This window comes from Maylandia zebra, linkage group LG18 (genome assembly GCF_041146795.1).
Source record: "Maylandia zebra isolate NMK-2024a linkage group LG18, Mzebra_GT3a, whole genome shotgun sequence".
Lineage (NCBI taxonomy): Eukaryota > Metazoa > Chordata > Actinopteri > Cichliformes > Cichlidae > Maylandia > Maylandia zebra.
Genome location: NC_135184.1, coordinates 7,520,824 through 7,536,183, shown reverse-complemented (window position 1 = coordinate 7,536,183; position 15,360 = coordinate 7,520,824). Strand labels below are relative to the sequence as shown.

General features: G+C 38.6%; 1 protein-coding gene across 1 annotated transcript in view; it reads left to right on the top strand.

Moving 5' to 3' along the window:
• The window catches only part of LOC101469035 (contactin-associated protein-like 4), a 163,359-nt gene that overhangs the window by 103,875 nt on the left and 44,124 nt on the right, over positions 1-15,360 (top strand). The window contains exons 11-14 of the mRNA XM_004565554.4: positions 5,334-5,440; positions 7,205-7,324; positions 9,187-9,387; positions 14,652-14,814. Of these exons, the coding sequence (XP_004565611.2) occupies positions 5,334-5,440; positions 7,205-7,324; positions 9,187-9,387; positions 14,652-14,814 (591 nt within the window). The remainder of the gene's footprint in view (positions 1-5,333; positions 5,441-7,204; positions 7,325-9,186; positions 9,388-14,651; positions 14,815-15,360) is intronic.

The following is a 15,360-nucleotide window of genomic DNA, read 5'->3' as shown; positions in this document are numbered from 1 at the left end:
CCAGCTTACTCTGAGATTAAAGTAGTATAGAGATAAATGGAGGTTGTTTTTTAAAAAAAAAATCACACTGTTGCAGGCTGACAGGCTGCTGAGTTAGGGCTTTTATCTAAATAAAGGCGAGGTTGCAGATTCTGTGCAGTCATCTGTTTTCTCTTAAATATTTCTGCCTGTGTTCGGGCAAACACACAGTTTAACACTGTCACATACATTTACATAAGTAAACTCACACACTGAAATGTACGTTTAGGATAGAAGAGAAAAACACACTGCTCAAAGCCTGCACATACTGCCGAGCGCTGCATCCACCGCTGACTTAAAATTGTCTTTGTGTGTGTGTGTGTGTGTGTGTGTGTTTGTGTTTGTGTCAAACCTCCTGGAGGTGCCAGCCGGTCGTGGAACAGATGGAAAGCAACCGGTGTAGATAAAAACACTGTTACTCATCGTTTCCTGTTGTCCTCTCTGTCTTTATCTCAAGAGAATGAGGTCACATTACTCCTTTATGTGGGTTAGCAGAGACACAGCAGCTTATATGGCTATTTTAATCTGTCACATATATTTTCTAACTTCTCTCAGGTACAGCACAGTTTTTGAGGTATCTGTCTCAAAGATTGCTGTTGTGCAGTGGTTTGAGAGCTCAACACACCAGAGTAACAAATACAAACAGACAATGCTCAAGCAAGCTGAGAAAAAATGCTGAAAATTGAACCTAATTGCAAAACACCACTAATACTATTCTTAACCTTTATATCACTGCAGATACCGCTATTAACCAAAAAAGGTTGGTACCATCAACCTGTGGGGCTGGAAAAATAGATTCTGTGTGAAAATGTCAAAAAATGCAGGCCCTTAAATGGCCACTTCAGGCTGGTTTCAAAGGTGAGTCAATCCCTCTAGACTCCCATGTTAACGTTAGTCCTCTCCTCAACCACCTACCCAATTCAGGGATTCAGGAGGGCTGGACCCTGCCGTAGTCGCCATTGAGTAAATGACAGGGGTACAGCCTGGACACGTAGGTAGAGGTCGCATGACAAAATGCCCAAATTTAAAGTGGAATAAACACGTTTTTATCCAGGGTTTACATAAGTGACCCAACTGATCTATTAAAACTTAAAATTATGCAGTTTTATAACTGCATAATGGATTGGGTTTATATAGCGCTTTTCAAGGCACCACAGCTGCTCTGGGGCAGACTGACAGAAGCAAGGCTGCCATATCGCACCATTGGCCCCTCTGGCCAACACCAGTAGGCGGTAGGGTAAAGTGTCTTGCCCAAGAACACAACGACCAGGACAGAAAGCCCGGGGATCGAACCGGCGACCTTCCAGTTACAGATACGCTTCCCAACCCCTGAGCCACAGTCGCCCTGGCTTTGGAGTGTTGTTTTCTTTGAGTGACACGTGGGTGCCAGGACAGGCTAAACTGTGTCAACTCAATGATTTCTGTCAGTGAACTGGACCTCGTAATCTATGCTCAATTTTTATCAGCGTTCTGGTATTATGTTTTAAAGTTTGTAATGGGTATCTGTGTCTTTGTGTTACACTTTACATTCTGTGGAGCAGTTGGTAATTTATCACTCATATGTCTTTTCAAAATAAGGTTGGTTCTGGCTCCAAAATAACAAGATGGCAACAGCCGAAATGCCAGTGTTAAGGCTTAAACACAGTAATACATGATGTCACATTGCCTATACTCATCTTTTATGTGCAACTTATGGAAAATAAACATAATCTGGGTATAATCTATCGGCCATGTTAACAGAGTGAAGAGACAAATAAGACAGAGGATTTACATATTTGTTTACCTTCTAATACAACTCATGGATTATTGATTCAGTAACCTCCTGAGTAACCATGGCAACAACACTGTGTCCCAGTCATGCCATCACATTTTGGTGGAAACTGAAAATATCTGAGTTGGAGTCTCAGGGCCAGTGAACAAATAAAAGTATGAATTATGTTTCTGCAGTGTTCAACAGCAATGTTTCTGTAGTGTATAAACTGATAGAAGTTCAGAAATACCCAGAAGAATGAATTATGCCACAGTACATATTATAATGACATATTCAGCCATTTCAGCCACGTCATTAATAGAAGAGCAATTAGTGCCTTGATTTGTGTTTTCAGCTTAAATAAAACAAAACGAAGCCTCGCACATAGAAGATACAGAAAGATGTACAGCCTTTTGAGTTTTCATAAAAGTAAAACTTATCGCAGAACTTAGAAGCAAAGAGAAACTAAATTAATAAAAGTTAAGAGCAAGTTTTTATAACTACATAAAACATGATCATTTAACTGTTAGTAAGATTATTTCACAGCTGAAGTAATCTTTTATTTTGACTTCACAAGTTGCTCATTTAATGGTTGCCGACAACGTTTTTCTCTTCCAGTTGCGCTTTAGAAAATCTTCAGACAAACAGAGAACATAGTTTTCTATCTGCGACTGTTACAGCCTCAGCAGGGCTTCCTGTGAATTTAGCCTTGTGTGGATGTTCCTGCCGTCTCTCCTGCTTTAGGCGCCACCCTTTTTGTACAGCTGATTCTACTCAGCAATTAAGATAGAGCACTTAAGTCCAGAGAAATGGTGAGCTCTGGTGCCAGAGAGGCTTGTTGGTTTTGCAGTTAGTGAGCTGTGTGTGGGGTGGCTGTATATTCCTGCTCTGTGGAGAGGAGTGTGTTTCAGTGACTTTTCAGTTTAGAGACCAACTCCTGGGTTTTGTTTTCTTTCTTTAAAAGTTGATAGCGGCTTGTCTGTCTCTTTTGATTTATTAATCAATTCAAATTAAATAACCTTTAACAATTTTGCCTCCTTGTCTACTTTTTTAAGCTGGATATTTTTTGTTACTTTACCACATCCCTTGGACTTTATAGGGGAACGTAACAGTGACCTTCACTTGTTTTCTTACCTTTACCTTCTACCATCATGTGACAAAATATTCTGCTCTTCGCAGTTGTGGATGTTTGCTTTCTGATAACAAACTGCTCTGTTTTATTATAATAAATTACACATTGCCTTTCATCACAACAAATCTCCCACAGTGGACAAAGTAATCACAAGTCACATTTGCAAACATTGCAAACAACAAGTCAGGGAAAAATTGTAAAAGCACGATGATGCAAACAAACAAAAAACTGGGATCTGGAGTCATTGACGCAAGTTGTAAATATGATTACAGTCTCTACAATATTTGTCATGGCACAGGCAGTTTATAACTCTCTTATAAACTGCACACATATCCACTGTAGATCATATAAATGTAGGGGAAGGGGAAAGCACACGTCAAAGGGAGCAGAGTTTTTAAATGTTGGAGTTTAGTGATTTCGTTTCCAGCGCAGAAACTTACGATTTTTACGGTCTCTGCCTGCCTCCTTCAGTCCACTCCATCCCTCCTCCCACACAGGACTGGTGTTATGATGGTTACAGCAGTATGATATTTATCTATAAATAACACACATAGCTTCAGTAAAGTCTCCTGGGATCTGGAGTCATTGATGGAGCTTCTTCAAACAGTCTTGCAGCAGTCAGAGAAGATCTGCCGCTGAGAAGAAGCGAAAAGATATCCTCTGTTCACTGGAAAACCTTTCCTTTTATATAAAATGAAAGAAAAATCTAAAGCACGAGTCTGTGAAGTAATGAATTTATTCTTTTGATATCACAGAGGAAAGGTATTTCAATGGATATTTTCCATTAAGCATAAGGAAGTCAATTTCTTTTTAACCCAGCAACATCTCAGATTGTACCTAAATACAAAAACCGATACTGGAAATGATTGAAAAGATTTATGTCGTTTCACTGCTGTTTAGTAGCACATTAGGTGGATTTAGAGTCTTAGGATAAATGACCTCGAACATCTGCAAAACCCCTTTTTCCTCTGTGAAATGAAAAGGTGAATTTTTTGAAGCAGAGCTAGTTTAATGATGGTGTTTTTTATGTTTGTTTGTTTTTCTTCTCAATATACGCTTTTGATCTGTGACGCCAAGATTCAAAGTGCATTTACATGCCAGTAAATACCATTATTACAATGACACCAAGGCACACATTATACAACAACATGTAAATAATTTAACTCGGAGACTTCCCCAGCCTTAGAGGAGCATTGAAATGAATATTTGGGTGCAGTTAATATAACATCAGCTTCAAGCTGCACTGATACTTCGGAAAGATTTATTTTCCATACACTCTTTATGTCTGTGAATAATGTATATAATGTATAATAATGTGTATATTATCTTCAGATGATTCATTTATCCTTTAAATTGCTCTTATAACTCACAGGAGGTGGCATAGTCTGATGAGTGTTTTACACTGATGCAGAACAAAATACTGTGTGGAGGGAAAACATACTAGTTTACATATATATAAGTATGTTTTTTTTCATGGGTTATAATAACAGTCTCAAGCAGAATTAGTCAGACAAAAGCAAACGATTTCTGATCAATGTTGACATCAAACTGAATCAATAGTAGAAAAAAATTTCTGTCTGAAACTGACCTTTTTATTTTGAAACTTTGACCATTTTCCTTATATCTGTGACAGTATACAGCAGAAAATGGGAAAAAGCACAGTAGATCCCCATTAATTAATCTTGTTATTTTTCACTGTCAAACTAAAATGATCTTTTTTTATCATTTATTTCTTCCATACAAAAGTAAAGTTTACAAGGGAAACACTTAAATGCTCGGTTGCTAGATCAGCAGCAGAAACACATTATGTTCCTTTTTCCTCAAGGTGCTGCTGTTCTGTTACTCTTTGTCATGGTTCTCGTGGGATCTGTTAGTTTATTTATTCATTGAGTGTTTTTTTTTCTTTCTTTTCTTTCTTTGTTTGGTTATTAGATGTGTCTTAATGGTAGTTACTTGTCTTGTGATTTGCTTTGAAGGTTATTTTGTAGTGATTTCACGTCCTGCTTCTGTTGCTTTCGGTCTTTTTTTCCCATTTGATTTCACTTGTGTTTCCCTTCTTTCTTTCCCCTTGTCCTTGTCAGATTGTTGTTTGCACTCTCTGGGGTTTCCTACTGTTCCACACGATTATGTTTATTTATTTATTCATTTATTTTTTCTGCTTATTGAATTAACATAAAATAACAATTTAAAAAAAACATTTGTTCCCAATTGGTCGTTTGGGGTGTTTTTTGTCAGTATTGTCTGCATCTGCATCCTGCATCAGGATCTTCTCTCCAGCTACACGTTACAGTCTGCTCTTAAAATGCTTTAATCAAAATGAATGCAGCATGGTGCTTTTTCCTGTTGCTGATATGGTCTCTTTACTTGCAAAAACGTGATGGAAACTGGGATTTCTTCCCCTGGTTTATACATATCTCTCTCTCTCTCTCTCAGGTGTTCTCCCAGTCGCTGTGAACACGGTGGCCGCTGCAGCCAATCCTGGACCGTCTTTCACTGTAACTGCTCTGACACCGGCTACAGCGGAGCAACCTGCCACAGCTGTGAGTCACCTGACAGCTAAACATCAGCACATGACAAGTACAACAAGTGAGGGCAAATGGAGAAAGATGGGGGGAGGGGTAAGAGGGACAGATGAAATGCAAATGAGGAACAGATAGCGTGTCAAGCAAGATAATGAGGATGTTTTTCATCTTGAATAATTTAAACTAGGAGGGGGAAAAAAACAGGGAAGGGGAATGGCAAATCAATCAAATCAAATCAAATCAATTAAAAATGCATTGGGTGGGTTGGTTCAGTCAAAATTATTAAGTTATTTACAATATTAAGTTATATCCAACATTTTACATTGGTGACACAAAACTGTGATTCCTGTCATTATTGTGTGTGACAACCAAAGTAAACTCTAAGGGTGGTATTGTAATTTTTTTTTGCTGTTGCTACTTCCTGCACACTCATATGGTACCACTTGTCAGTGAGGGAGGCTCACTCTGAAGTAAACCCTACATTATCCCCCTTTTTGACTCTAACTAAAGAAAGCTGAGGGTCATTTCCCCATAGACCTCTATACAAATAGACTTTGTACACCTCAGGAAGTCACTTCCTGCTGGCCAGGTTTAAAGCACTTCTGCATCAGCTTGGTTTTTGACACCTGATTTGTGTTATTTACAATCCTTTCACCTGTTACATACTAACATGTGATGAGTATGGAAGCCCCAGAAGCCTGCCATTCAGATTGTCAGCCGGCCAAAAGAAAGATCACTTGAAGGAAAGTAGAAGAGAGCTGAGCATCTTGTCTCTGATGGTGCATTAACTGCACTAATGCTCAAAATAAGACAAATAAGAACTATCTTCAACTGTGACTCTGCTGTAGAAAGAGTCTGAGAATAAAAGTATGTAATTTAAAATTAATATAAGTATTTGTTAGAGAATAAATAGTGACAAATACCTGCTTAGAAAATATTGTTTATCTGAAGGAAGATGAAAACTCTTGTGTGATCTTCTGACTGCTTGCGTGTCCATAAATCTTTATTATGGAATCAAACTTTAAATGAGGTGTCCCCTGAGATCTATTTTTATTACCTGCACATCTTTTCTCTCTATAACGCCTTTTTGTGTATAAGGTGATATGATGGAGGTTAATGAGACTGTAGCTGTGACTAAAATACCAAAGAGGGAATAAATAAATAAAACCGTGACAGTGAGTTGAGCTTGCAGGTGAGATTTAGTGGCTGTGTGCTGAATGCCTCGAGTCAAATCCTCGAGACTAAAACAAGGAGAGTTTCCCACACGGTTCACCTATGGTCTCATTTTTATTTCTGATGTTTCTTTGAAAACTGGTCTCTAACCACACTCGGGGAGTGTGAGGAATAAAAAGCCTTTAGCTGTGGAGAAGAAGCGAGATAAACAGGAGAGCAGAGTGTGGGAACTTTCAGATATGGATTTGAATCTTTGACTGCAGAAGATGTACTGTTGCGTGCTTGAGACGGAGATGAGAGGAAGACTTATGGAGACACAGAGAAAGAGGCGAGAAGGTCTGATAAAGTTAAATTTATTGAGGCTGTGTATTCCCATCAGTCATTACTGTCATCTCCAGTTGGATTAAACTTTAGTTTATGGGATGCCGGTGCAGAAAAGGAACCTCCGATTATTTTTTTCTCTCTGATCACATGACTTTGATTCAGTTGTGATACATACATATGAAGCAGCACCCACAGCATAGTAATCCTCCACAGTGTGTAATCTTCATCCCCTCGCAGCTCCGGTGGGTCAGCGTGTTGATGTAGTTCTCATTATTTTCCTCCCAGCTGTGTACGAACAGTCCTGCGAGGCATACAAACACAACGGCAACACGTCAGGACATTTTTATATTGACGTGGATGGCAGCGGACCAATCAAACCACAGCTGGTCTACTGCAACATGACAGGTGACACACACAGACTCACAGATGCTTTTACACCTTGCCTGCCTCCCATCATCACTGAACCTTTTTTATGATTGAGATGATGACATAACTTTAAATGATGTCCCCGCTTATCACACCCAGATCCCCATTATTGTCCACCTTCATCTTTTTTTATTTCATCCTAGACTTCAATCACTCCCTCTCCTCCTGTTTCTCTTTCACTCAATCTTTCATGCCCTTTGTGTAATCATATAAATTAACTATGATAACATTCTTTACCTTTCTCTGAATCACATGCTTACTTAGTTCTTTGTTTTTACTTTTCTATCTTTGTCCAACTCATTGACGGAAAGTGAAAATTTACCGCCTAGATCAGTCACTGGGCGATTGCAAGGCTAACACTAAGAATAGGAGTAACACACTAACTTAACATGCATGTGTTTGGAAGCAGCATGAAAAACATGAAAAATCCACACACAGAGTGAGCTGAGCTGAAATCACCCACTCATAAAGAAATGAAAAAAAAAAAGTATTACTTTTTATGTTTCGTCAATTATAGCGTTAGACATAAACATTAGGAAACAAGGTCAAACATTTACTATTGAAGGACTGGGAAATTTATAGCAGTCAATAGCACTGATAACCATTGCACCTTCATGTCACCACTTTACATTTATACATCAAATATACATTAAAAAACAAAACATAACTGCAAAACTTAGCCGATGAATCAGCTGGCTGGTTTGCAGAAGATCAAATGACCATTAAATACTTTAGATCAACTATTTGGATAATTGATCTGTTCCTGTTTCTTCCAGTAAAACATTCCCAAGCTCCAGCTTCTAAAATTTGACATTTTACTTTTTTTCACGTAGCATCAAAAGGGCAGTTATTTGTTAAAAGAATAGTAGCAAGAATGAAAGGGAAGGTTTACAGGACCGTGGTGAGACCTGCTATGGTATATTGTTTGGAAATGGTTGCTCTAACAAAAAGACGGGAGGCGGAGTCAAAGGTGCTAGAGTTGAAAATGCTAAGATTGTCTTTCTCTCCTGGTAGAGGATTAGAAGTGAGAATCAGAGGAAGAGCTCAAGTTGAGCAGTTTGAATGGAAATTTAGAGAGTCAGGGTTGAGATGGTCTGGACATGCGCAGAAAAGGTATAGTAGATATTTTGCACAGCAGTAGTTGAACATGGAGCTGCCAAGAAGAAGAAAAAGAGGAAGACCACAGAGGTTCATGGATGTAGTGAAGGAGGACATGCAGCGGGTTGTTCTGACAGGAGAGCATGGTAGTGGATCAAGGGAGATGGAAGCAGATGATTCACTGCGGCAAACTCGAAAGCAAAGTGCTGAAGGAAAATATGAAGATCCAGCATGAAAAGGGAAGCTTCATCAGCTCTGTTGCATCATAGCAAAAGATTTTGTGGCTAAAAACTCCCACTCAGCTCGAGTCCTTCTGTGTTCACCTGTTCTTCCTGTGGGTACGCCGACTTCCACCCACAGATTAAATAGCGATTCAAACTTGGCTGTAGGTGTGAATGTGGGAGTCTGTGGTTGTCTGCATGACGCATCTTACACTGGAATAACTTCCAGCCACTCCACGACACTAAACAGAAGGACCAAAATGGAGGTATATCTATACGAAAGTAGACGACTCTTGAATCTGTGCTATTTTCTAAAAAGCAGAAATATAATTGTCATCCATTTCACTTTCTTCCATCACAGGCTTATTTGTGTAGTTACATCATGCATATATTGCTAATTTCACAGTCTGGCTACTTAGATGGTATTTAAATGGTACACATTCTAGGAAAGAAACTTTGCAGTAGAGCTTTATTGTAATAATAATAAATGAGTATAAATTGCACGCTCATCTTTCCCACCAGAGGAAAACACATGGATGGTGCTCCTGCACAACAACACTGAGCTGACCCGAGTGCGACCCTCTCCGGCTGTGTCCCAGCATTCGGTTCACTTCGACTACTCATCTCAAGAGGAGCAGCTGCTGGCTGCCATCAGCCAGTCAGAGCACTGCGAACAGGAACTGTCCTACCACTGCAGGAAGTCCCGCCTCCTCAACACTTTGGGTAAAGATTTGCTGTTAGTTGCAGTATAACATTATATGTCTTTCTTTATTATTCTGTAAATGATTATTCTGATGCTGCTCAGCTGGAACAACTGGAAGTGTTGCAGTGTAAAAAGCACATAGCTATGAAAATGTTTTTCAACCTGCAAACACTAAACTCTTTTCTGTAGCATGAAGTCTGCCTCTCCTTGGCTCGCTGTTCTTTTCCCATTTGCTGCGAGGCAAAACATTTCTTGTTCTCAGTGCTTGATATTGACTATGTATTTCCCTCTCTGAAAATAGATACTAGTTTATCAGTTCAGTTTCTGACAGCTTTATCTTAGACAACTTGAATTGCGTTATCTGTTGCTGCTGAAATTTTCTTTATGTACGTTAAACTTCAGTAATTCTCACTATTTAAACATCCTATTTAATCCTCATCCCTGTAATGTTTAAATTGTAGTTAAAATATTGGCGTTGAGGTTTTAACTTGCTTTTTCCTTTGATGTGTGTTAAGAAAAAACTGGCAAATAAGACAAAAACTTGCTTTTAATTAATGTGTTTGGGTCAAAAAGAAAAAAATCAATAAAAAACTTGATTAGGCTGACTCTGTTCAGCTGGAGCTCACCACATCATACTCTCACTCTCAGCCAGAGAACAACAAACTTACTTCACTCCTTTCTTCAAACTTAGTTTGGTTGCAGGGATTTTCTTGTCTTTCACAAATGATTCAGAAACATTGATTGTTCAGGATTTGTTAAAAACCTCCCCCTTTTGGAATGAGTATCGAGTTGGGTTAGTGTTTTCTTTTTTTGTTCATGTGTTTTGTTGTGATTGCATTGACTCAGAGGCGGTGAGTATTAGAAACAGAATTACAATTACTTTGATCCCTAAGTTGCATTAAATTTGTTTTAGTAGCAGTGGATTCAACAGATTATTCTTTCAGAGTCTGTGTAAAAGAGCACCCGAACATTGTTCGGTGTTGAGAAATAAAAAATAAAAACATTGATTTAACTTATCAAACGCTGGTCTCACGGCAAATTGTGATGAAATGCGATGCTTGTGAGGGGCAACCTAGCAAACTGATCTTTTTCTAAAGCTTTCCAAAAAAAACTAAACAAAAAAAGGAGGAAATAAAACAATTAACCCTCTCAGGCTCAACTTAAGTTTTTGTTGCTAATGCACAAAAGAATACCTGCAGTGATACTTCTGAGTAAAAACAACTCATAAAATATGTATGTGTGGTAATCAGGTTGTTAGCTTTTAACTGTTGCAAATCTGCAACGCCTGCATTGAGAGGGTTAAGAAAGAAAATGTAAAATATTGCTCACATGTGGACTTCAAACTTACTTAGAAGAAGTCCTTTGAGTTTTGTCCTTTCAACAACCCAAAAGTGGTCAAGAAATGTCAGCCTGTAGTAACGAAGCCGACTGACCCTCAGAAATGTCCGTCAGGTGTCTCAGCTAACCAGATAAACAGTTTAGTTTTCTTTTGATTGCTACCCATCCAATGCAGATCAGTGGGAGTCTTGAAAGTTTTTATCAATTCAGGACCTATAATGGAGTATATAAGGGAAAGAAACTGAAGAAACTTTTGGTCTGGTGGGTAATAGAATGATGGATGAAAGTGGGAAAAGTGGTCGAAAAGGAAGAATGAGCGGAGAAATAGAAGTTCCATTATAAACTCTCTGGCACTCCCTGGGAAAAATAAAGGAGTGCTGACTCAGCAGAGACATCTCCAAACACCCTCTCGCCATCTCTCCACCTACACTCTCTCAAAATGTGAAATACATATTTCAGCTTATACTGTCATCGTCCTCAATATGAAAAACAATATATTCAGTGTTAGGGTTAGAAGCTGGCAAGCATCCCTCCGCCTCAAACACTAGCTTTGTCTTTGGAGGATCATGTGGGCTCTTTCCATGCCGCACTCTATTTTCTCACAGCCCAGTCCATCTTGGGCACAATATGGCATCCAAAGAAAGTGCAATAAGTTATGTGTTGTGCAAATGGCAACATCTTAGCCTGCATTTGAAAATTGTGCTTAAAATTTTGAGACTCAGTTTTCTTTTAAAAGTTTGAAATAATTCATGACATTACAACTCCCACATAATACTTAGTGGGTTTAAAATGACCAATCAAATGACTGCAAGCGATTCTACAGTCATTCGATTGGTCAAATGACTGCAGGGGATTCTGGTACAGGTCAAGGCTGTTCTCACAGCAGTGTTTAAATAAAAAAGTATAATTTAAATAAAGTGAGATTAATATTTTTTTTTCTGCTGTAATTTATCTTTGCTGACTCTCTTCTAGTCTGTGAAGGTTCTCAGTCATCCAGGTCATCGTAGTCAAAGGAGCTTGCAAAGAAAAGCGTCTGGACTTCTAACTTAAAGAAGTCCAGACGCTTTTCTTTGTAAGCTCCTTTGACGACTCTCTTCTAGGTTTTTCCCACCAATATGGTCACACCTCCTGCGCTTATATGTACTTACATGGAAAAACTAAGGCTGGGAGACCAATAATAAGACTGTTCCCTGCAGAACAGAGCAGATATCAATGACAGCAGACATGACTCTAAGTCATGCAACGCTAAAGGTGCTGCTGGGTGACAAAGCGGCTTGCAGATGCTCCAGAATTCTAGGAAAACTAAAGAAAGCTAATAAATCTAACAATCTTGTCTCAAAAAGAGATTATTTTCTCTTAAAGGAGGATCCCCCTTAAAGCTGAAGGTCATTTACAGAGAATAGTAAAATGCTTTTATCACAAAATAATCCGTCTAGTTGTTGTTTCATTTTGAATTTCATGATTTTATAGAACCGGACACTTACATAGGAACAAAAATATCCAATTTAATTTGATCAAAAACACCCTTCCAAATGCAAAACCTTGTCTTTCCATCTCCTGCTTCTTTTTTAGGCTCCGTTTATTGAAATCAGTGAAAACAGTTGTAAGAGTGAGATTTGTCTGTTTCAAGCATTGGAAGCTCCACAGGTTTTCCCAGTTTTCTGAAGATTATTTTTAAAAGGAGGAATTAGACTGATGGTAAATTAAAAGTAAAAAGCCTGTATTTAGAAGGCACGCATGCTGTAGTGAGAGTTCTGATATTTCCCGAGGTTTGAGTAAAGGATTTGCAGAAGTGCATCAGTTGCAGTCAGCTAATTTGGGCTGGCATTGAGAGCAGCAGGCTGAAGTTAAATAAGATGTGCTCAGTCTTTGAGAATAAAGATAAACATTTCTTTGATTTGACAGGAAGAATATCTGTTAGTGTAGGAAAATTATACCAGTTATGAAATGGAAGACTTTGACATTTCCCAATGTGTAAGCAGTCTAGCTGTAGTTTAGATATTAGAGATGCACTGAGTGAATTTTTCTTGGCCGATTATGATTTTTATCTTTGAATTGAGGATGTGGATTTTAGCCAATTCCAATTTTTCTTATCAGAACAATAACTGACAGGATATACAAAGAAAACTAAACTGTTACTCTATGCAGTATATTATTTTCACAATTACAAAAAAGTTCAACTTTACAGTTTCCTCCAAAACTTCAAGTAAATCACAGCATCTTCTCTCACTGAAACAATTGAAAACAAAATGCTTTGCTACTGGTGGTAGAAGGCAAGGCAAGTTTATTTGTATAGCACAATTCAACAATAAGGTGATTCAAAGTGCTTTACAGAGACATTAGAAACAAAAACAAAAAGCATGATTTAAAATTGATTAAAACAAGCAAACAAACAAAACAGTATATAAAATCAAAACAGATAAAATCAGAACAGTAGATAAAATCAGTAGTTAAAATGTAAGTTTTGAAATTTAAGCTTAAAGTGTGGATTTGGTGCTTTATTCAAATGCAGCTGAGAACAGGTGAGTCTTCAACCTGGATTTAAATAAACTGAGTGTTTCAGCTGATCTGAGGCTTTCTGGGAGTTTGTTCCAGATATAACGAGCATAATAGCTGAATGCAGCTTCTCCGTGTCTGGTTCTGACACTGGGAACTGATAAAAGACCAGATCCAGATGACCTGAGGGATCTGGATGGTTCATACTGGGTCAGGAGGTCATTGATGTATTTTGGTCCTAAACCATTCAGAGCTTTATAGGCCAGCATCAGAACTTTAAAGTCTATCCTCTGACGGACAGGCAGCCAGTGTAAGGACCTCAGAGCTGGACTGATGTGGTCCACTTTTTTGGTCTTAGTGAGGACTCGAGCAGCAGAGTTCTGAATGAGCTGCAGCTGTCTGACTGATTTTTTAGGTAGACCTGTAAAGATGCTGTTACAGTAATCAAGCCTGCTAAAGATGAATGCATGGACTAGTTTTTCCAGGTCCTGTTGAGACATCAGATCTTTTATCCTTGATATATTCTTGAGGTGATAGTAAGCTGATTTTGTTATTGTCTTAATGTGTTTTTCTAAGTTTAGGTCTGCATCCATCACTACACCCAAATTTCTCGCCTGGTTTGTGGTTTTTAGGTGTATAGATTGAAGTTCTCTGGTGACCTGTAATCGTTTTTGTTTGGCACCAAAGACTATTACCTCAGTTTTGTTTTTGTTTAGCTGGAGAAAATTGTGGCACAACCAGTCATTAATTTCCTCAATGCATTTACCAAGAGAAGTGAAAACAATTAGCTGAAGATGAGCTGCTATTCAACCACCTTTACCCAACACATTTTACCTTACCAAACAAAAGCAGATGCAACAGATTTACGTAACAACTCTCCATAATTTGTCTGATAGCTGCTTTGATTCTTTGCTCATTCCGAGGCTGCTGGCTTGGAGCTGGATCTGAGATCTGCATAACTTTAACTTTAGCCACTTTGATTTATGGGTGTCTTTAAAATGTTCATGTTCAGCAGAGTCGGGATGATTTAGGTTCGATTAGGTTTGTTGTTGAGAACATTTTGCGGCAATCTCCTCACAGTTTGATGAACTTTGTGTCTTCACTCAAAATAAAGAACTTCTATGCTAATGATGTGTTAGCATGCATCTATGAGTTTGTGTATGGCTGTTTGGCAAGACTGACATGAACTGGCTCATAATGAGAGATCCATGCGACTGACGAGCCAGTGCCTGGAAATCCCTGGCTGTCCATCTCAATTAAATATTTTTAATTTAGCCTTTTGATTGCGTCACGGTTTTCAACTCAGCAATAGGTAAAAAGAAGTAGAAGGATAAACATTTAACAATTCCTTAGTTGGTGTTATTTAATAATAATAATAATAATAGTAGAAGTTGTAGTAGTAAAAAAATTTTATGTTGAAGCTACACATGAACATGATTGTGTGTTTCAGAGGGCTCTCCATTTAGCTGGTGGCTTGGCGGTCCAGGTCAAGGTCGAGTCCAGACTTACTGGGGAGGAGCTCATCCAGGAAGCCAGCAGTGTGCCTGCGGCCTGCAGGGCGACTGTGTGGATCTACAACACTACTGCAACTGTGATGCAGATCGCCTGGAGTGGTACTGACCTTTAAAAATTCATAGGCATTATTATTACTTTGTTCATTTCATGCCAGGTTTGCTCTCTCAACATTATTTCATAAATTAAACTATGGTAGCCCTGCCACAGTCCAACATTAATGATCCATTCTAGTTTGAGGGGCTTCCTCCTCTCTGTGGTAACTTTTGGTTGGTTTGCCAGTGATTTGTTTGTACTGGAATGAATTATTTACAGCAGGGGTGGCCAACCACATGCCAGTGTGCAGGGTTTTTTGTCTAACTAATCAACTCAGCAAGTGAGTTCGCTAATGAAGTCTTCTCTGCTAATCAGACAGGTGGAGTTTGGGTTGTAAAACAAAACCTGCAGAGTCTTGGCTCTCAGTAGCACACTCAGCTCTCTACCTGTAATTTAAAAAATGCAGCATCAGCAGGTATTAGGTATGTGCTCTCTCTTTTGGGCTTAGATTTAGAGTTTGTATGAGCATTTTTCAGGTTACCTCCCATGCATTTAAACATTACTACCTGTAACGATAACTGAAAAAACGTAGGTACACCAAAAGCTGTAAT